Source organism: Tetrahymena thermophila, assembly GCF_000189635.1.
Source record: "Tetrahymena thermophila SB210 genomic scaffold scf_8254645, whole genome shotgun sequence".
Classification (NCBI taxonomy): domain Eukaryota; phylum Ciliophora; class Oligohymenophorea; order Hymenostomatida; family Tetrahymenidae; genus Tetrahymena; species Tetrahymena thermophila.
The window spans coordinates 710019-732150 of record NW_002476413.1 but is presented as its reverse complement, the minus strand read 5'-3'; the positions used below and the strand labels follow the sequence as shown (position 1 = coordinate 732150).

At 22.1% G+C, this 22132-nt stretch overlaps 5 protein-coding genes across 5 annotated transcripts; 3 read left to right on the top strand and 2 right to left on the bottom strand. All coding sequences in view use genetic code 6, as the record gives it.

Moving 5' to 3' along the window:
- Nucleotides 1-733: 733 nt before the first annotated feature.
- On the top strand, nucleotides 734-5286 carry TTHERM_00127000 (DNA mismatch repair protein, putative; the record flags this gene model as incomplete). The annotated part of the gene is made up of 8 exons (XM_001016280.2): nucleotides 734-842; nucleotides 1346-1742; nucleotides 3089-3242; nucleotides 3296-3517; nucleotides 3639-4432; nucleotides 4567-4726; nucleotides 4783-4947; nucleotides 5017-5286. 8 exons carry the CDS (start codon nucleotides 734-736, stop codon nucleotides 5284-5286), a joined length of 2271 nt encoding a protein of 756 aa, XP_001016280.2.
- Nucleotides 5287-5535: 249 nt separating this feature from the next.
- On the top strand, nucleotides 5536-5748 carry TTHERM_00127010 (hypothetical protein; the record flags this gene model as incomplete). The annotated part of the gene is made up of 1 exon (XM_001016281.1): nucleotides 5536-5748. One exon carries the CDS (start codon nucleotides 5536-5538, stop codon nucleotides 5746-5748), a length of 213 nt encoding a protein of 70 aa, XP_001016281.1.
- Nucleotides 5749-6002: 254 nt separating this feature from the next.
- On the bottom strand, nucleotides 6003-10409 carry TTHERM_00127020 (UPF0505 protein C16orf62-like protein, putative; the record flags this gene model as incomplete). Its single annotated transcript, XM_001016282.3, has 14 exons — nucleotides 6003-6074; nucleotides 6136-6354; nucleotides 6414-6645; nucleotides 6802-7027; nucleotides 7084-7431; nucleotides 7701-8115; nucleotides 8331-8650; nucleotides 8714-8882; nucleotides 8973-9311; nucleotides 9397-9480; nucleotides 9552-9659; nucleotides 9721-9921; nucleotides 10036-10300; nucleotides 10393-10409. 14 exons carry the CDS (start codon nucleotides 10407-10409, stop codon nucleotides 6003-6005), a joined length of 3015 nt encoding a protein of 1004 aa, XP_001016282.2.
- Nucleotides 10410-12077: 1668 nt separating this feature from the next.
- Nucleotides 12078-17066, top strand: TTHERM_00127030 (hypothetical protein; the record flags this gene model as incomplete). The annotated part of the gene is made up of 8 exons (XM_001016283.2): nucleotides 12078-12551; nucleotides 12607-12749; nucleotides 12845-14084; nucleotides 14201-14431; nucleotides 14522-14704; nucleotides 14771-15160; nucleotides 16418-16750; nucleotides 16845-17066. 8 exons carry the CDS (start codon nucleotides 12078-12080, stop codon nucleotides 17064-17066), a joined length of 3216 nt encoding a protein of 1071 aa, XP_001016283.2.
- A 4235-nt stretch (nucleotides 17067-21301) lies between these two features.
- Nucleotides 21302-22045, bottom strand: TTHERM_00127040 (hypothetical protein; the record flags this gene model as incomplete). Its single annotated transcript, XM_001016284.1, has 1 exon — nucleotides 21302-22045. The coding sequence occupies one exon, from the start codon at nucleotides 22043-22045 to the stop codon at nucleotides 21302-21304; it is 744 nt and encodes a 247-aa protein (XP_001016284.1).
- Nucleotides 22046-22132: the final 87 nt, after the last annotated feature.

Here is a 22132-nt window from a genome sequence, read left to right as displayed (position 1 = left end):
GAAAAATATTACAATAAAAATAATCATTAAAAGAAAAAATTAAAGTGTTTTTTTGCTATTTTAATCAACTCATTCATATTCATATGATAGACAATTAAAAAAATTTAATTTGTGATAAAACTAAAATGCAATTATTTTATTATCATTAAAATTTTCTTCAAAAAGTTAAGAATTTTAATTGAAAATTAAATGTATTTGATATGAAATATTATTCAACTCATTCAAAGATAAATCAATAAAAATCTACAATATAATTATATATTCTTTATATTTGTTAACTTTGATTGTAATTTTATAAAAATTGATATTTTTTTGTGATTAGATATTTAAAGGAGGGGACAATCAATCAATTTATTAAATGTATAGCTTGTAGAGAATATGTAATTGTCTCAAATAAATGCTAACTAATATGATAAATCCTTAATAATTATAAATTTGCAAATTGCACCAAAAGCTTCAAACTTTGAAATTACAAAATCTAATCATATATATAAAGGTCAATCAAAAATGAATAAGAAGCTAAATAATAGTAATATTTTGATGAAGAATTAATTACTATATTAAATTATTAACAAAAAGAGCTTGCATGTACTTTTGTTTGTTTATTTGCTTGCTTGCTTGTTTGTGTTATATTTATAATTGATCATTAAAAAAAGTAAGATATCAATCTAATTATAATGTATTTTAATTTATTAAATATACATAAAAAAAGTAATTGAATATACATAGGTATATGAATCATTCCTAACCCTTAGAAAATACTGGTCCTCAGATCAAGAAGCTCCCATAAGAGCTTATCGATAAGATTGCAGCTGGTGAAGTAGTACAACGTCCATCTGCAGGTATTTGAATCCGTCCTTTTCTATTTTTCAATATCCTGATGATAGTTTCTTTCAAATCAAAGCATCACTTCTTTGATTAAATAATTATCATATATCATTAAGCAGATTATTAATATCAAGAAATAAATATGGGTTTTTAAAATTAAATTTTGCATTCCATTTTTCCTACGCTAGAAATCTAATTAAAGAATTTTTATTGCTGAATATTTTGTAGAAGTTATGATGCATTTTATTTACCCAATAAACTGTTTGCTCTCATCAGCTTAAATTTAGAGTAAAATTAAGCTGCTTGCTATTCCTGATTATTTTCTTTAGTATAAATTAGATTTTCAGTAAATTTAGGAATATTGTTTGTTTAGTATTTTAACATACAATAAATAATAAGGGCAAATAAATATGTTAGTTAACAAATGAAAGGACATAAAGGAGTTGATTAAATGAAAGGATAAAATTTTAATTGATCATTTTATTAAATTTTTTTGTTTATTTATAATTAATTATAGCTGTTAAGGAGCTTATTGAGAACTGTCTTGATGCTGGATCAAGTGAAATTTCAGTAGGGTTAGTATAAGGAGGGTTAAAGTAGCTTATTGTAGAAGATAATGGTTCTGGAATTCACAAAGACGATTTTCCACTTCTCTGCGAAAGGTTTGCTACCTCTAAGATAAATGAGTTTAATGACCTTTAGAGTTTAGTTTCATTTGGCTTTAGAGGAGAAGCGTTAGCCTCTATTTCTTTTGTCTCCAACTTGAAAATCACATCTCGAAAACCTAATTCTGACCTAGGATATAAAGCTAGTTTCAAAAACGGTGTTATGCTTGGTGAAGAGCCTGAAGCAGTGAACTGTACTGAAGGGACTACAGTAGATGTCTAGGATTTATTTTTTAACTATGATGCAAGGTAAATTCAATTATAAATTAAAAATATGTTGTTGAAATAACAATTATCGCGTTAAAGCCATTCATTCATTTATCATAAAATCAAAATACTAATATATATTTTGATAATTTTCAAGAAAAATTTATAGTTTAGAAACAAAGGTGTTAAAATTTTGTCATTCAATCAATCAATTTTCATTAATTTGATTACTATTTAATGTTTATTTCTCTCTCATTAACATTCATTTTAATGGCAATTAATCATTCATAATTCTCAAATAAATTCTTCTTAAAGCTACGAAAATATTTAATTCTAGTAAAAGTGTATTGAAAAAGGCTTGAACATATAAAAATATTTTTAATTCCTTCAAAGATTAACAGAAAGTTAGCAAAAATAATTTATAGTTTTATACTTTTAAGGTGTTTAATTAATTGAATCAACCATAGCAAAGCAAAAATAACAGCCCAATTTAGATAGCTTTTTTATTTAAAAATGCAAACAATATTATACAGTTTATAAATGCTGCTCTGTAGCTATTGAAGAGAAAGAGAGAGATTTATTTTTGGCTGTTATGAATTGAATGAAATTGATAATGATAATTGAGATTAGAAAGTAAGTATTATTAAATAAAATAGGGGGTCTACGAATATTCGAAAGAATTATAATCAATTGGCTTTACTTTTTTTTTCTTTTTGATTTAGAAGGTGAAAGTAAATTTACAAAATATGTTAATAGAGATAAAAATTTTTGGTATTTCCTTCAGCTTACGTTAATTTATTTAATTTAAATGCAAATAAATTACTAAAACTTAATACCTTGCCATTTTTGGAAGTAAAGAAATAAATAAAAAAATATAATTTTGAAGAAATCCTTTTTATCTTTTTAATTTTCCTAAATTTTATCTTCTAATTCAATAATTTTGAATGAATGATTTCTTTGCCACTAATAAAAATTAAGTTTTGAGATAGAAATAAAATAATTAAATTGATTTAGATTATTATTAAATTAATGAATGCGCACAATTTTTTTTTATAAATGAATTAATATTTGACTCAATCAATCAACCTAAACTAAAAACTCTACCCAGTTGATTATTTTTTATATCTACTAATTATTAATTTAAATTTCTTGTTCGTTCACCCATAAAACAAACAAAAAAGTTTTTACTTTAAACCAAATATTTTAAAATATTGTCCACGTAATTAAATAACAAAGGGTTATTTTAATATTAATAATTATAAATATATTCATTGATTAATACACTCATAATAAATACCTTCTACTTTATAAAAAATATAATTAATTAATTAATTAATTAAATAAATAAATTTCTCACTTTAACTTATAATTCTATTTTAAATAATTAGGAGAAAAAGTTTAAATGTTAACGAAGAAAAAAAAAGAGTACTCAAATTGATCGGACAATTTGCTATGCATCATGCTAAATTGAGATTTAAATTTAAAAGTGATAACCAAATTCAATTCTCATCTCACAGTGTGCTTGGCTCTACAGAATTGCAAGTAAACTTTCGTAAACATTAAATACATTTTAATTAATTCTAATTAAATTCTAGAGAAGAGAATAAATTATGTAGCAAATTACTAAGATTGCAGATAAAAGCTTTACTTCATGTGAAAGTGAGTCGACAGAATATTAAGTTAAATTTAAAGGAACTTTTTCCAACATTGGAGCTACTAAAAAATACAAAGAAATCACTCTCTTTATAAATAATCGTTTGGTTGAATGTGAATCTATCAAAAAAGCAGTAGAACGCTCTTACCAGTCTTGTTATTAAGTAAAACCTTTTTACCTAATTAACTAATGAGATTTAATCAACAATTTTAATTATCATTAGAACTGCTTTAAATTTAATTTTATATAATAATTACATAACAATAATAATAATATATATATAGAGTATTCATGAAGAAGAAGGTGGATATTTTTGCTACTTGAGCTTAGAAATGAATCCAAAGAACTTGGATCCTAATGTTCACCCAACAAAAAAAGAAGTCAAATTCTTATTTGAGTACGAAATAGCAAAAGAAATTGAATCATGGATTTTCGAAAATTTGAAAAATTGTGGAGTTATCAAACAACTTTCAGCAAATATTTCATAAAGAACATCTTCATTTGAAACTTCAAATGTGAAAAGAAGTAGCTCAAGTCAATTATATTTTGGTTCTTAGAGCAATTTATCTAAGCAAAATTCTGATTACTATCAACCCACCAAGCAAATTCGTGTAGATCCCAGAGATTAGAAAATTACTAGATTCTTTTCAGTAGAAAGCTCTGAAGATGGAAATAACAATTCAAATCAAAAAAATTATCAAAGTATTAATTATATTGAAGAGCAGAAAGAAGAACATCTAAACAGTCAAGATGATATTGCTGAAGAACCTGTTGATATGATTAAAAAGAAAAAGATGCTCAATGAAGAAAGAAATTAAACTTCAATCAGTAATATAGGAAGCTCTGACTAATTAGATGCTAATAATGCTCGTTCAAGTGTCATCGATAGGGCAAATTCTTAAGTTAATGACCCACGTATTTAAGTATAATAATAGTTATTGTCTTTAAGGAATCAAGATATCCATGATACAACAAGTTCTTTCTTTAAAAATCTTACGTATGTTGGCTGTATTTCTTCTAATCACTTTCTAGCTCAATTTAGAGATGATCTCTACCTTATAAACTCTATTCCATTATGGTAAATTCATCTTTAAATCATTCGCTCTTTCTTTTAAATTTTAATGGAAACAAAAAAATAAACCAAAATATTTATTTATCATTTTAGAAACATTTTTTTGATTTTAATAACCAAAATATTTATTTTAAAAAAAGTTAAGAAATATTTAAATTTGAAATTCTGAGAAACTTTGGATAGATTAAGCCTGTAGAGCTAAATTAAGCAATAGGTTTGAAGGATATTTTAGAGTATTTTTTATTAAATTTTGATGAGATACCGAATGAGAAAAAGGAGTTCCATCTGTCAAATATGGATGTATGTTAGTTATTTGTTAATTTTATCAATAAATAAAATATTTTGATTAAAATTAGACTTACATCGAGTAATTTGGCTTATTGAGTGACTTTTTAAGAGACTCCGTAGGCATAGTCATCAAAGATTAAAAGCTCTTGGCTTTCCCTAATTTATTTAATTTATTTGAAAATGATAATAACTTTAAAGATATCTCATACATTCTGTTGAGAATAATCACCAAAGTAAATAAATAAATAAAAAGCTATTTGCTTATTTACAAACAATATATAATAAACTTTTTAAATTCAAAGGTTAATTTTAGCGAAATACTCTAATCAGGTATGGGCTTAGCAAACGAATTATCATTCTACTTTGCTTGGCAATTAGAAAAATCGTTTAAAAATTAATTGTAAAGACAGCATTTCTAGGAAACGCAAAAGCAGAAATGGGACGATTTCTTTGAATAAAAAATGCTCCCAATGATTAAAAAAAAACTTTCACTCCCTAAATTAGATATTAGCGAGTTTACAGTTAAGCTATTTAAGCAAGAAGATGCATACAAGATCTTCGAAAGATGTTGAGTTATTCATTGTATTGATAATAACTTAATAATATTTCTATTTTACCAAATAGAACTAAAAACAATTAACAAAAATAATCAATTTCTTTATTAATTAAACAAAAACAAACATTAAATTTTATTTGATCTAATTATTATATTCTCAGAAACATCCTCTACTCAATTTACTCATAAATAAAACCAGTTACTCTTAAATTTCTACTGATTAGGTTTCTTGAAAACATTCATCTAAACAGCAGAGTTGTAAAAAATGGCAAAAACAACTAAATTAGCCTATCTTTTTAAAGAATACCAAGGGTAAAAGCTTTATTCACATTGTATGAGTTGGATGGCAGAAAAAATCAAACAACAAACAAACAAACAAAAACACAAAGAAGCAAAAAATTAATATTCAAACATTAAAAAAAACAACAAATCAATACTAAATGTGTTGCTAGAATTCTAAAAAAGTAAATTAACTTGACAAACAAACAAACAATTAAAAAAAATAAACATATTATTTATAACTGTAATTAATATAATAATTTAATTCAGTACTTTATTGTGTTGTACATACATTTATTAGTTAATCTTTTTCAAGAGAATGATTAATTAATTAATTTATTAATTTATTTATTTAATACTTAATTTACCAAATTACCAAATAGAAAACAAACAAATTTAACACCTAATTATCTTAATTGCTTATTTTAATTTTAATTTTACTTATCAAAAATATCATTTTTATTTTTTTACTGAGTCTAAGACTGCATTGATATTGTCTTTGTAGACTTAGAAATCTTTGACTTCCTAAAATTTTTATTAAATATGATTGATTTTTTTAGTTTTAATTGTAAAAAATAAATTTTACTTTAGCATTTTTTTCTATATTCTATAAAGTTTACTTAATTAAATTGTATATTTCATCTAGAATCTTTCTTCCAAATGGATCTCTATTTAAGTCGTTACATTTTTTATTAATAACATTTACCAATTGAGAAATCACAGATTTAACTACTCTATTAGGTTCAATGTACATCAATATAGTATTTATTGCATGACAAATATTTCTAATCAACAATCTATTTTCCTAATTGGTCAATAAAAAAAAATTTACTTAACTTTTCAAATGTACAAAATACTACTTACTTGTTGGTCATAGTTCTTTGGAGCTATTTCAGGAATTATTTCTTAGATCTTGTAAAGTAAATTGCTAACTTAGTCAACAACTGTGGCCTTAAATTCTTAATCAACGAAAAGCTTATCATTTGATCTAACACCATCAATGTGATAAGGGAAGTTTTCTTACTTCTAAATACATAGATATGCTATTAAATCTTTTATCAAGCTCAATTTGTAGCTTTCTCCATTTCTTGATGACCTATTAAATATAAAAATTATTGTTTTAATCATTGATAAGTATAATAATAATTAATTATAATTTATTCATATTATTAATTTAATTAAAATTTTACTAAAAATCAAAGATTTTTAAAAAATGAAATTAATAATTTTTATTTATGAAAAAAGTCATTACCATTTAAATTAACTTAAAAGTGATATGAAACCAGAATAAAGGTGCAAAATATCGCTTTCTGGATTGTCAGGTAAAACAATCATAAACGAAACCATACTTGACAAGTCTCTAATTACTAATTCATCAACGTTTTTTCCATTAATTTGTTCTGGAAGATCAACTAAAATTGATAAAGCTGTTTTAAATGAAGATTCAGCTTATGAAATCAAGTTGTGAAGAAGAGCAACTATTTATTTAATATAAAATATTTTAAAATAGTTATTATTTAAATTAAGTTATTACTTGAGGAGTTCATGTAGTAATATTTAAATTGTACTAGAGGACTATCGATCATAGGAATAGTAATATAACAGAATGCAACACAAGCTTGCAAGAAGCCAGTGATTTTCTTTTGCATTTTTTGAGAAGTAAACATATTTTTAGCAGTAAAAGTTAAATTTGAAACTTTATTAATGACATATTCAACCACTTCGTTTATATGACCAAAGCTAGCTCTTATTTCAGTATATAAATTTAACATCTATTCTAAGTTTCTGCCAAAATCGATCTTTTCAAAGAAAGACTTGAGTAAAACGAATAATTCTTTAGGATCTTCTAATTTTTTGTCACCTTCATTTAAATTCTTTGCAACTTTATTTAATTTAAATATTAATTTAAGAATTTATAATTTTTTTCAAATTTTCATTTTAACAAAAACTTGGATAAATTAATTAATTTATACATTCATTTTTGTATACGAAAGATATTTTAAATCCTTTTTATGATTTTACTATAAATTAAATTAGAATATAATATTTATTTATCTAACAAAAATATTATTTTGTTTTTTTAGCTTTTAGGAAGAATTTTGATACTTTTGATGATATAATTTGCTTGAATAATGCACTTTAAAAATTTACTTTAAAGAATAGAATGAACGGCTATGGGATCAGATATCTTCTAAATTTTTTCTCTTTCCATGAACATTCCAAGTACATCTTTGCTGACATTATACTTTAACTATGGAGGGAAGAAAGAAATGAATTATAGGAAAGGTTCAATAGTTAGTATTTCTCTAATATCATCACAAGTAGTTAATATTGATTTAATAAACTACTCCAATTTCAATAAAGTTTAATTATTTTTATCATTGGATGTATCAACTTGTTAAAATAGTTCATTAAATTTTTCAATTATGCTCTAGAATATTTTAGTCTTTTGATACCCTTTGAAGCACTTGTTTATTAATTCTATGAATGACACTAAAATAGTTAAAAAGATATCTATTTTATTAACTTGTTTCAAATCTATCCAAACCAAATTGCATATTTCAATCTTTTATATTTAAAAAAGTTAATTACTATTTTTATTTCTTTTCAAATTTTAAAATTTATTAAAATATTAAAATTAAATATTTAGCAATAAAATAAATAAATTTTAATTTAAATTTTCGCTTATTGCATTAAATTTTTTTATATTTTAATAGAAGATGGCTTTTTAAATAAAATTTTATCAAAAAAGAAAATAATAGTTAATGAAAGGTTCTTTACTGGAGCTCCATTCATTGATTGGATACCACGAGATAACTTAGGCAAAAAGATTGTGTACATTTTAAATTTATAGTCAATATGATAAGAAGAAATGATTAAAAAGATTTCACTTGAGTATTTAGCAATCAATTCAGGTGAAAAGGCTTAAACAATTTTAGATAAAATTTCAGAATGTTGGTTGCTACCCTAATAAATTGAAAATAACTCGCTAAATTCTTATTCACTGCAGTTTTCACTGTATATTCTGAATGCTGTTAAAAGGAAAGGTTCAAATAACCTTAAATATTCATCAGTTGAAAATCCTGACTAGCCAAATTAACCTTTTTTAAAAATAAAAAAATTAATTATAAATAAAGATGATTTAATTTTTTCAATTTATTTACTCTATTTCATATAATAGAAGAAATCGTCTAGCATTTACAGAATATGAGATTTTTCTTTAGGGAGCAATTCAGCACCAATACGAAGAAGGAAAGTGCTGTAATTGACTGAATTAATATAATCACCAATACATCTACTCTGGAAACTTAGCTTAAACAAATTTTATTGGATCTGTTATAATTAAATAAATAAAATAAATAAATACATTAATTAATTATGAGATGAGTGTTTGTATTTTTGAAGAAATATTCGTTGATTTACCTTTGTAGAATCGATAAAATAGTAAATTGGTAATAAAGCTGCTTCTATGTATATTCTTGGGACAAGTTCTCTAATAGAGCTAACTTTTCTAAGCCAATTTCTGCAGATTTCTTGAGCACTTTCTGGGATGTTTGCACCAGAAATATCAAAGAAAGTTAAAGTTTTGAGTTTTTCAGAAGTATATTAAGGGAAAGAGAGTTTTTTCATTCTTTAGAAAACAAATTTAGAGAAACTGTCTAAAATATCCATAATATAGACATATTTGTAAGGAGCAAATCTTGGCTAGTCATTGTCTGCAAATAGCTTAATAGCTTGAATAGTAATTTACAAGGTTCCTACCTATCATACAATTTTAATAATGTTTATTAAATTAATATCAATTATTCTAATATAATTTTTTTTTTATGAAGCTAATTTTATTTACTTTGTCTTAGTCATTCCATTTCTTTCTCATTTTTGAATGCATTTCTATAAGATTTTCAATATATGTTTTCATAGCAATTGTTTGCTTTATTTTATTAATTGAAAAGAAAAAAAATTACTCCTTTAGCTCATTTAATAAATAAATTTATTTTTTACCACTTAGTACTTTTGTTAAGTATAAGATTTGTCTTATTCATATCTACTACCTTACTAAACTGATTTATTTTTTCTTTCTTCTGTACCTACTACATTACTTCCAAAAGGCTATTATAAATAATCAAAATATTTGTATGATTTTGAGCTTTTATTGCATTTATTTGTTTACATTATTAACTTGTCCATTAAGATGTCTGATATTTAAGTCGAATGTCCTAACATATTCTTTACGAATAATTTCCCAGTGCTAGCTTTCTTGTTCTTCATTCTTAATAGACTCTAATTAGTCGGCTTGAGCGTTCATAATGACCTTTCTTGCAAGAGGGTCAGGTTATTCAGGTTTTTCAGCTTATTCTTCTTAATTTTTGTTCTATCATTTTAACAATTTATGAATTATTAATTTATAATTACGAATACTAAAATTATTTTTTGAGTAAACTGCGTTTTTTTTTTGAAAAGACAAACGAAAAAATTAAATTTTTACAGCCATTAAAGGGTTTTTGATAGGTATACGAGCCAAAGGATTTGCTGGTTTAGATTTCAAACGAGAAAGAGGATCTACAAATCCTCCTTCAGTTTTAATGATTACTTTAGCATCAGCACCTGCTTTGTTTATTTAAGCGAGTAAGTTATTATTTTTGACTTGCTTCAACTTAGAACGATCTTCTGTAAGAGGATTCCTTGCTGTTTATTGGAATTTTTTACGACGATTTTTCTCTAAAAATTGATAATCTCTATCTTTGATTACTCTTTTAATATTAGAAAGAACATTAAAGATCAAGGTAAGGTATTCTTGATTGTTTAGTTAACAAAATAGATTAATTGAAATCAAAGAATTTACAATGGCTCAGCTGACATCTTTGAATATTTTATTTATGCTCAGTTATTTACTAACGCTTGATTACTTGCTTGCTTGCTTGATTATTATGTGCTTTACCCTAAAATTTATTTAGTTTTTGGCAAATCTACTTTTTAATATAAAAGGCAAATCTGAGCTTATTGAATATTATTAATAAATATTTATAATTAATTATCAAATAATGCCAAAAATGATATTTTTTATTTATTTATTTATTAATTTCTTTTTTGATATGAAATGAGTTAAAAAATCAATCAAAAAATTCTTTTATTGGTATTCTAAAGATGTTTGATGATTGACAGCATGTACTATTTATTTCCTTTTAATTAGCAAATCTAATCACATATCTTACAAGATTTTTTATCTTGAGATACATAAATATATGAATGTTTGTATGTCTGTATGTCTTAGTCCTTTTTAATTAGATTTTTCAAATCTTAATTTCTTAATAACAAAAAAATTAAAAGCAAAAAAGTTAACTAAACTTAAAAAAGGAATTCCATTGTTTGGCCCACATGATCAAATTTCTTGAATATTTCTGATAAATAAAAGTGAATAATCGCTCAATATTTAAAATAGTTATTATTTAAGCACCAGTAAAATATTTCTCTCAATTTTACTTAATTCAAAGATTAATTGAGTAAATCTCTGTTATTTTAAAACACAAAATCAATTTATTAAATTAAAAATAATTGTATTTAATACTTTAATTTTACTTCAAGTATTTTATAAATATTATGTTACTGCCTAAACTAAATATTAAAACATTTGAATTAATTAATATTTTGAATTTAATTATTATTTTTGTGAACCAACATAATTTTTGATCCTTATTTTACAAATATTTTTATTTAATTAAATTATTTTTAGTATTAAAAAAGTTATTAATTTATTTTATAATTAAATCTAATTTGTTATTTTTAATAATTAATTATTTTAAAATATCATATAAATCTTATCACTAATACTATACAATTTGATTCAAATTATTTTTAGTATTAAAAAATTTATTAATTTGTTTTTTTATAAAATCTCATTTTTTATTTTTAATAATTATTTTAAAAAATCATATAAATCTTATCACTAATATAATATATTTTGATTCAAATGTTAAAAAATTTATTAATTTGTTTTATAATTAAATCTAATTTGTTATTTTTAATAATAATTTAAAAAAATCATAAAAATCTTATCACTATTATTATACAATTTGATTCAAATTATTTTTAATATTAAAAAATTTATTAATTTGTTTTATAATTAAATCTAATTTGTTATTTTTAAAAATTAATTATTTTAAAATATCATATAAATCTTATCACTAAAATAATACCATTTGATTCAATAAAATTAAGTATTAAATTAAATTATTTTATTTTTTATTAACATATTTATCCATTCTTGAATTTTTGTTTGTTTGGTTGATTGAGAAAACAAATAAAATAAATTTTAATTTGTTTTTATAATTTAATCTAATTTATTTGTTTAATAATTTATTTTAAAAGCTCATTCTTGTAAGGTTTATCTCTTAAAAAAATTTAATTGAATTTATATTAAGTTAACACTTGTCAGAAATTTGTTTTTCATCAAATATTAAATTACGAAGAAATTTTAGAAAAGATCATTTTAAATAAATAAATAGATATATTTTAATATAAAAAAACGAAATGTATAAAAGAATTAACGACAGGTTAATGCTTTTGTATATAGCTTTAATAGTATTGGCTTTAGTTGGATAGGGGAATTGCTTTTCTTTACAAGAGCCTACTTAATTTTTAAAATAAAAATTAGATTCAAAAATAGATATAAATCCTTATTTCCTTGATATATTCGAGAAATAGCAATAAAATAATGAATATATTTGCTCATACAAGGAAGGACCTTACTGCTCTTTACTTTCTAATGCCACTCATGATATTGTTGAAGATAACTTTTACTCTAAAAATATGAGAAACTTCTTAAAATAATAGATGTATGAATTACACAGATAAATTGAAAGTTTTCAGATAAAATAAACGAATTTTCTACCTTCTTAATATTATTTAGATAAGAGCAGAGCTCTTTTAGATGAAGAATTATTCTATAAACCTGTAGAAAAAGATTTCCCATACAAATTGCTAGCTGATTTTAATATACTTGAGGTAATTTAGATATTTTTTAGCTTTGCAATTTTAAACAGAAAAACTAAACAAAAAGGCAATTGAATCTCAATAAAATTAAGAGTTGAAAGCATTTTATACAATTAATCTTAATTCAGGACAACAAATCGTATCTACTACGAGATAGCAAAGTAGCGAATATCTGTAGCTTTAATTCACTGATTTCTACTTCTTTTATCCGTAAAACATTAAAAACTTATTTGAAAAATTAATAATTAACTTTGTAAGTAATTTGAAATAATTAAGCTAATAAAATGATTTAAATAAAATAATAGGAAAAAGTAAACAGCAAATACTTAAACTTAATATTTAGATAGATTGGATTAGTTAATTTCTGTCCCAAGCGATGCATATATTTTAACAAACGAAAAACCTGGAAAGATAGAATTTAACTTAAAAGTTAAAATAATTAGCTTTTACGCTAAAATAAACCCTGCTTATACAAAATATGAGAAACTTACAGCTTAAATGAAAGGTTATGACTTTATTAAGAAAGAGAATTTTTCAGTCACTTTGTCAGCACTTCAGAACTAGTTTAAGTTATATAAAGTAGAAGCTAATCATAAAGTTAACTCTATCAGCTTCTCGCCTTATGTTATAATAGATAATATTGTAGTACACATTGACAAATCTGATGTAGCTGATGCAAATAAATATCCAGCAATCGACGTAAATAATAGTTCAAGAGAAATGAAAGATATAATTGAGTCTTTTGATAAGGAAATATTTGTTTATACTAATTAGAAGTCCTCAAGCAAAGGGCTTTCAAATGATCATCAGTTAAAAAAAGGAGTTAGACTAACAAGAGAAGAAAGAAAAAAGTAGTAAAAAGAAACTATTTAAAAAATAAAGGAATAGATTCCTAATTAAATATAAGAAAAATTATATAAATAAGTTGAGTAATAGCCGCTTTTTGATGAAAGAAAAATAATAGATGAATTGCAACAAATTTTAAAAAAATATACAGATGCTTAAGATGTTTTAACAAAATAAAAGATTAATAATAAGCAAAAGTAAAAAAAACAAGATGAAGAAAATACAATTAATGAGTTGAGTGAAAGCAATTAAAATCAATTTGATCAGTAAGCAGAAAAAAGTGATTTAGATAAGGCTAATAAATAAAATCAATCTGATCAAAAATCAGGAAAACAATTTAATGAAAAGTCAAAGTAATAAAAAGCAACAAAAAATAAAGATTAATCTAGTACAGAATCAAATAATTAGAAGTAAACAAATGGAAATAAATATGATAAAAAGTTATTAAACAACTTTAGCGAGGAATTACTTGATTTATATTACGATGCAAATTTGAAAGTTTATGAAGGTTTGAGAACTAAGTAACCTTCTGTTTTTGGAAAACTCAGTAACTAATAAATAGAATAAAAAATTCAAGGCGGATAATATAATGATCTATTACTTGAAGTGATTGAAGAAAGTTTGCCTAACATAGAAAATGAAGTAAATAGTAAATTATCAAATATGAAGTAAACTGAATAAGATAAAAAACAAGAAAATGTAAAAATTATCTAATTAATTTTTATTTCAGTTAATTTATATATTAAATTTTAAAGACAAAAACTATTTGACCGATTAATTAATTAATTATTCTCTCATTTTCAAAATTACAAAAGGATACATTTGAAACAATTTAGAAAATGTATGATAGTTTCAGAAAAAAATAACCTTCTGTTTTTGGATAACTTAGTGACGAGTAAATCCAATAAAAACTTGAAGAAGGAGGATATGAAGAACTAATACTTGACCACATTAAGGAAGGTTTGGATGACATTTTATTTAGTAAATAAATAGATAATAGTAGTTCTTCTTCTTAAAAAATCCAAGATGATAAAAGCGAAAAAAATGTAAAATAATCTCTTTTTTAAATGTTTTATTTATGTAAATTTTAAAGACAAAAGCACTATTAATTATTTTCTCTTATTTAAAATTACAAGTATTTCAAGGAAGCACTTGATATAGTTTAAGAAAGTACTTAGAAAATATATGATAGCTTAAGAAAAAAATAACCTTCTGTTTTTGGTAAACTTACTAACAAGTAAATCGATTAAAAAATTTTAGAAGGAGGATATGATGAACTATTAAGAGAAATAGTTCAAGAAAATTAAGAACAATTAGATGTAAAGATTATATATCTATTTAATTTATTTTTTTTTTTAAATGCTTTATTTATGTAAATTTTAAAGACAAAAACACTACTAATTATTTTCTCTTATTAAAATTAAAAGTATTTCAAGGAATCAGTTGATAAATTTTAAGAAAGTGCTTCGAAAATATATGATAACTTGAGAAAAAAAGATCCTTCTGTTTTTGGAAAACTTACTAACTTGTAAATAGTTTAAAAAATGAAAGAAGGAGGATATGATGAACTATTAAGAGAAATAGCTAAAGAAAATTTGCAAGATATTGCAAATGAAGAATCAAATAAAGCAGCTAATAAGTAAAAGCGAACAGCTGCTTAAGACAGTTCTACTTCTTAAAAAATACAAGATGATCAAAGTGAAAAAAATGTAAAATAATCTCAAAAATAAAATAATATGAAGTAAACTTAAAAAGATAAAGAACAAGAAAAAGATGTAAAGATTATCTAATTTAAGACAAAAGCACTATTAATTATTTTCTCTTATTTAAAATTACAAGTATTTCAAGGAAGCACTTGATATAGTTTAAGAAAGTACTTAGAAAATATATGATAGCTTAAGAAAAAAATAACCTTCTGTTTTTGGTAAACTTACTAACAAGTAAATCGATTAAAAAATTTTAGAAGGAGGATATGATGAACTATTAAGAGAAATAGTTCAAGAAAACTAAGAACAATTAGATGTAAAGATTATATATCTATCTAATTTATTTATTTTTTTTAAATGTTTTATTTATGTAAATTTTAAATAGAAAAACACTATTAATTATTTTCTCTTATTAAAATTAAAAGTATTTCAAGGAATCAGTTGATAAATTTGAAGAAAGTACTTCGAAAATATATGAAAACTTGAGAAAAAAAGATCCTTCTGTTTTTGGAAAACTTACTAACTTGTAAATAGTTTAAAAAATGAAAGAAGGGGGATATGATGAACTATTAAAAGAAATAGCTAAAGAAAATATGCAAGATATTGCAAATGAAGAATCAAATAAAGCAGCTAATAAGTAAAAGCGAACAGCTGCTTAAGGTAGTTCTACTTCTTAAAAAATACAAGATGATCAAAGCGAAAAAAATGTAAAATAATCTCAAAAAGAAAATAATATCAAGTAATCTTAAAAAGATAAAGAACAAGAAAAAGATGTAAAAATTATCTAATTTATTTATTTTTTTAAAATTTTTTATTTCAGTAAATTTTAAAGATAAAAACAAACACTATTATTTATTCTCTCTTATTTAAAATTACAAGTTATTCAATGGTTTTTTTGATATTATTGAAGAAAGTACTTAGAAAATATTTGATAGCTTGAGAAAAAAATTGCCTTCTGTTTTTGGAGAACTTAGTAACTTACAAATTGAAAAAAAAATTTAAGAAGGAGGATATGAGGAACTATTACAAGAAACAACTAAAGAAGTTGTGAAAGAAATTTAAGATTAAGCATCTAATAAGTAAAAGCGAACACCTGCTTAACAAAAGGCTTCTTCATAAAAATTACAAGATGATCAAAGCAAACAAAATGTAAAATAATCTCAAAAAGAAAATAATATCAAGTAAACTTAAAAAGATAAAGAACAAGAAAAAGATGTAAAGATTATCTATAAATTTTATTTATTTTTTTTTAAATTTTTTATTTCAGTAAATTTTAAAGATAAAAACAAACACTATTATTTATTCTCTCTTATTTAAAATTACAAGTTATTCAATGGTTTATATAATTTGATTGAAGAAAATACTTAGAAAATATATGATAGCTTTAGAAAAAAATTACCTTCTGTTTTTGGAGAACTTAGTAACTTGTAAATCGAAAAAAAAATTTATGAAGGAGGATATGAGGAACTATTACGAGAAACAACTAAAGAAATTTTGCAAGAACTTGAAGATTAAGTAGCTAATATGTAAAAGCGAACATCTGCTTAACAAAGGGCTTCTTCATAAAAATTACGAGATGATCAAAGCAAACAAAATTTAAAATAATCTCAAAAAGAAAATAATATGAAGTAAACTTAAAAAGATAAAGAACAAGAAAATGTAAAAATTGTCAGATTTATTTTTTTAAATGTTTTATTTCATTAAATTTAAAAAAAAACACTCTTTTTTAATCTCTCTTATTTAAAATTACTAGTTTACCAAGGATATATTTGATATAGTTTAATCAAGATATTTGTAAGTGTATGATGCTTTGAGAAAAAAAAAACCTTCAGTATTTGGAAATCTTAGTAATATGTAAATCTAATAAAAACTTTAAGAAGAACAATATAAGGAATTATTAAATGAAGTTTTTGATGAAACTTACCGTGAAAATCAAAATAAAGAATAAAATAAATTATCTAATAAGTAAAAGTGAACACCTGCTTAGTGCAGTCCTTCTTATTAAAAAATACTTACTAGATCATCAAAGTTAACAAAATGTCAAATAAAATCAAAAATAAAATAAGATGAAATAAGTTTAATAAGATTAAAAACAAGAAAATGTCAATATAGATAGATTGTCTGATTTATTTTTTATTTTAGTAAGTTTTAAGATTAAATTTTATATTTTAAAATATATCATTAATTATTCATTTATTCATTCTTACTATTTTAAAATATATTTTTAAAATTAAAATTTTAAAAGAATTTAAATAAATAATTTTTATTCAAAATCATCGCTATAAATAATAAAATTACAAAACTATTTATTAACTCCAGTTAATCAATCAATCATAAACAATTTATGTTATTAAGAAGGAGCCAATGCTAAAATTTTATTATTTACAGTACATTTTATCTATATGAACCTAACATTTTTTTAATATCTGGGTTCTTTCTAGAGTTAGAAATATCTAAAATTAATATTAAATACTATTTTGTTTTATTTAATATTTATCCCAAGGCTAAGAACGAACATACATTTTTATAATATCCAAAAGATATTTGCTAAAGTTGTTTTATCATGGACAAATTATTTTTAATATAATTTATTTTATTTTTAAAAATGTTTAAATTTAAATAAAATAATTAATAATATTTAGTAAAAAGTAATTTACTTTAATCATAAGTAACTTTTATTTTTCAGCATAGATATATTGATACCAAAACTTTATAAAATTTATTGCTTGCTTTATTAATTTAATATTTTTATAATTTCTAGGTTTTAAAATAGAAAAATAATAAATTCTAAAGTTTATATTGAAGAATAATTACATATTTTCTTATATTATTTATTATGTGCGACATTTTATAATTTTTGGCCAAAATCAATTTTGTTTAAAAATGAATAAAATGAAATGGAAGAAAAATATAACTAATTTTAATTTTATTTTTTTTTAGTTCTATGACATAGAAAATAATTTACATTTAATCATCAAAATAATAAAACTAGCTACTTATTTCCTCATAATACAAGATATGAATCTTTATTTTGAACAATAAATATTTTAACTTCATATTTTATTTGTGTGGAATTTGAACGAAATTCTCATTTTAATTTATTGATTTACTTATATAATAATTTTAAATATGAATAAAAATAACAATAAAATTATTTTAAACATATTTTTAATTTTTTAAAATTTATAAAATTTTATTAATTATAGTAAAGAAACAATGCTCTCAAAAAAACAAAACAAAATAAAGAATAAATTAAGAGAAAGAAAAAATAAGGTGAAAAAACGTTTAAAATTTAAAAAAATTTAAAAAAGCTCATGTTATAAATAAATGATTTTAAAAAAAAGAGAAAATATTAGCAATAAAAATAAAAAATTTAATGTTCAAAAAGCATCAGTAAATGCTATATTACCAACCGCTTAATATAACTAAACACTTTGTTAAAGTAATATTTAGTAATAAATCTTTAATCTGTAACTCAGATAAAATCTAATTAAAGCATTTTTATATAATATTTTTATTAAATAAAATAAAATAGATTTAAATTAAGTTAATTTCATCTTTGAATATTCTATGAATAATTAACAAATTTGGAAGAAATGCAAAAAATTATACAATGCCTTAGAAATTGAATGTATGATTATTTTTTTGAATCTTTTTTTTCAAATAATATATTACTAAAATTTAATATCTACTACTTGTCTATCTATATCCATATATTTTACTGCAATCACATTCAAGCAATGTTTACAAAATAATCTGTCTATTGATCAGATAAAAACTATTTAAAGGAATTAAAAATAGAATAGCTCTTGAGAAAAAAATACAATTTTTTTTGAAAGCAACCAATTTTAGGCAATTACTTCCACTAATTTGAAATATATTTACTAGAAGTCTGTTTTATAAACGTAAAAAAAATCCCAAATATAAGATTACAGTTTATATTTAAAAAAAACAAGTTTTTATTGTCATGATTCAAATAATGAATATATCATTCTCACAATTATCGCCATTTGTTCTTTTATTTAAATATTTTTTTTAATTGATTTAAATACAATAATTTTCTCCTAATAGTTCTGAATATTAATCCTAAGTCTTAACAAAAATTAGTTATTTGGACAAATAATTGTTAGCAAGAATTAAAGCTTGAAATAAATTCTTATAAAAATTCCATTAATTCACTATTTTCGCTTTGATTTTCATTAAATTTTGAATAATTTAGGTTAAAGTCTTTTTTGATAAAAACCTAAAAATAGAATAATTATGCTAGCTATCTAGATTCTAATTTTATAAAAGATAAATTAAGTAGAAAAATATTAAGATTCTCAAGATAGATAAAGCAATAATATAATCTAGCCAATAATTTAATTATCCTTTACAGATTCTGGTATTCATATAAATTAAAATACTTGTAAGTTATAATTATCTTGAAATGTATTTAAGTTGATACGAAAAAAATAAGGTATGTAAATTTGTTTATGAATGAATGTATTAATATAATTTGTAATATCAACTTGAATTTATATAAAATATATATCATGATAACTAACCATTTTTAAGTTGAATGAAAGTAGTGAGGTATATAAATAATTCTATTAGTAAATTTATCAAAATAACAAATTATTTCTTAAAAAGTTTTGAAAATATTCAAAAATTGACAGACTTTTTGATTACATAACTTGAAAATGAATATATATATATATCTTGATAAAGTTTATCAAGAAAAAAATTTTTTGAATTAACTTTAAATAATTTTTAATAAGAAATATTTGTTATTTTTGAATCCAATTTAAAAGTAGAAGGACATTTGTTTTATTTATTTATTGTTTGAATTTTTAAAAAGAGAATAAATAAATAATTACTTTACTTAAAATTTGTTTTAATAGTTTCTTTTTTTGATATAATTTACTTCAGATATGATCTAATTCAATATTTCACTAAAGCTTAACTTTTCAACTTGTAAATTATGTAATTTATATCATAAAATTTGAATTTTACAGGTTATCATCAATCAAATGTTTTTTTTTGAATAGTGAAAGATTAATTTTCAATCATCTTCACAAAGCCATGCATGTTTGAATTATTAAAAACAGAAAAAGGGGGAGTTAAAAGGAATGCTTATTTTAGAACCAATTTTTTTTTACTAGTGTAAGTAAATAATTAAATTTTCCAAAGTATTTAGTATATTCTTTATCCACTCACTTACTCATTTTTACATTTTAAAAGGATAAATATATATATCATTTATTTGTTCAATTCTTAGTTGTTAAAATTTTTATTTATTATTTAAAAACAAAGCTATTTTTGTGAAGTTTATAAATGATTAAATAAATAGAGTCAGCATAGGATATTGTAAAAACATATTTTGATTAAAATAAATTAAAACTTTTCTTGTATATTTTGTATGTGATTAAAATAAATTAGTTTTATAAAAAGCTAGAATTATATTTTAAGATGAGAAATGAAAAGTAATGAAAGCGAGACTGGTATATAAACATAAATATTGATGACAGTTTCAAATGTAGTTAAATAAATATAAAATATTTTTGATAATTTGTTATAAATAGTGAGAAAATGAGATTATGTTAATGAAGTGTGTGTATGTGTATGTTTTTGTAATAGGTTGATTTCAAATAAAATTTCTTCATAAAGAGCTAACTATTCTTTAAAATTCATTCATTTGTTTGCTTGCTTGTTGGTTACTTTTTAATTGATAACTTTTAAAGTGATTACTTACTATTCCTTCACTTGTACTATTATTATTTATTTATGTATGTATGTGTATTTTTTAAAATCATATTGATTCTAATTAAAGATTTCTTAATATAATAATAGCTACAAAAGATATTTTTTGATTAGAATGCATGCATTTATCATTCTCTAATTAATTATTTTTTTTCTAGGGGGATTCTATTGGTTTTAATTTTATAATTAGTATTCTTAAAATTTTATTAAGAATTTGTTAGGTTTGTTTTTAATTACTCAATCGCATTTATATGCTTATATTTATTGTTTGATGTATTTTTATCAATGTATCATTTATAATTATCAATAAAGCAAACATGATGATATTTTAACAGCAATTATAATATCTAGAAGAATTAGTAAGCATTTTTATAAAATCTATGTGGAGGTATTTTGTTAAATGTAAAATTATATATATGAGAAAGTATAAATAAATTGTAGTATTTTCAATAGCTTTGTTCATTCTGCTCAAGAGCTAGCTTCGATAGTTATTTGAGGCATTGAAGATGGGGACTTTTAGACATTTTAATTTTGATTGGATTCTTCAGTTTATTATTATATTTAAGGAGAAGCAGTTTATTAAGGTTAAGAACTTTATTTGTACAAGGTGCTTCTACCTTTTTGTAGAATATCAATTTGAGATTGAGGCAATACTTCACCTTTTTCAAGTTTTTGGATGGCGATTATTATTGCATCATCATCCTATAATTCGGGTTTATTGTTAAAGCAGCATCCGATGTGAATAGTTTGGTTTCTCAGTCTATTCGAATTTACTGAAGTAGAAACAGATTCGTTTGTAGTATTTTAAGATTTTACCTAAGCTAAGTAAATTCGAGGGTTATTTGCTAAGAGCTTAGCATATTGCATGATATATTTGTCGTCTTCTAACTCAATTAATTTGTAGGAAGTGTTACCCTCCTAAATTATAGAGCTCTTACCTTCAAATTCTTTAAAAATTTTAGAGCTAGAGCTTACGGTTGTGGCAGCAGCGGTTGATTAAGGTGTTTGCACAGATTCGCTTTATTCAATTTTTATGTAAAGACGTAATTAGTCTGACTTGGAAGCTATACGCATTTCCATCAGGTGTTTTATAGTAGAAACCTTATAAAGTTTATCAAGTATCATAGAAAATGTCTTTCCAGATTCAGTTACGATTTAAAATTACTTAGGAATCAAAGTGTTTGAGACATTTGCAGAAGCACTACAACCCATTTTGACTTGTTTTATGTAATTAATTAATTAATTATTTAGTTTTTAAGAGTATTATTGATGATTATTATTAAGAAAATAAAGACTTAT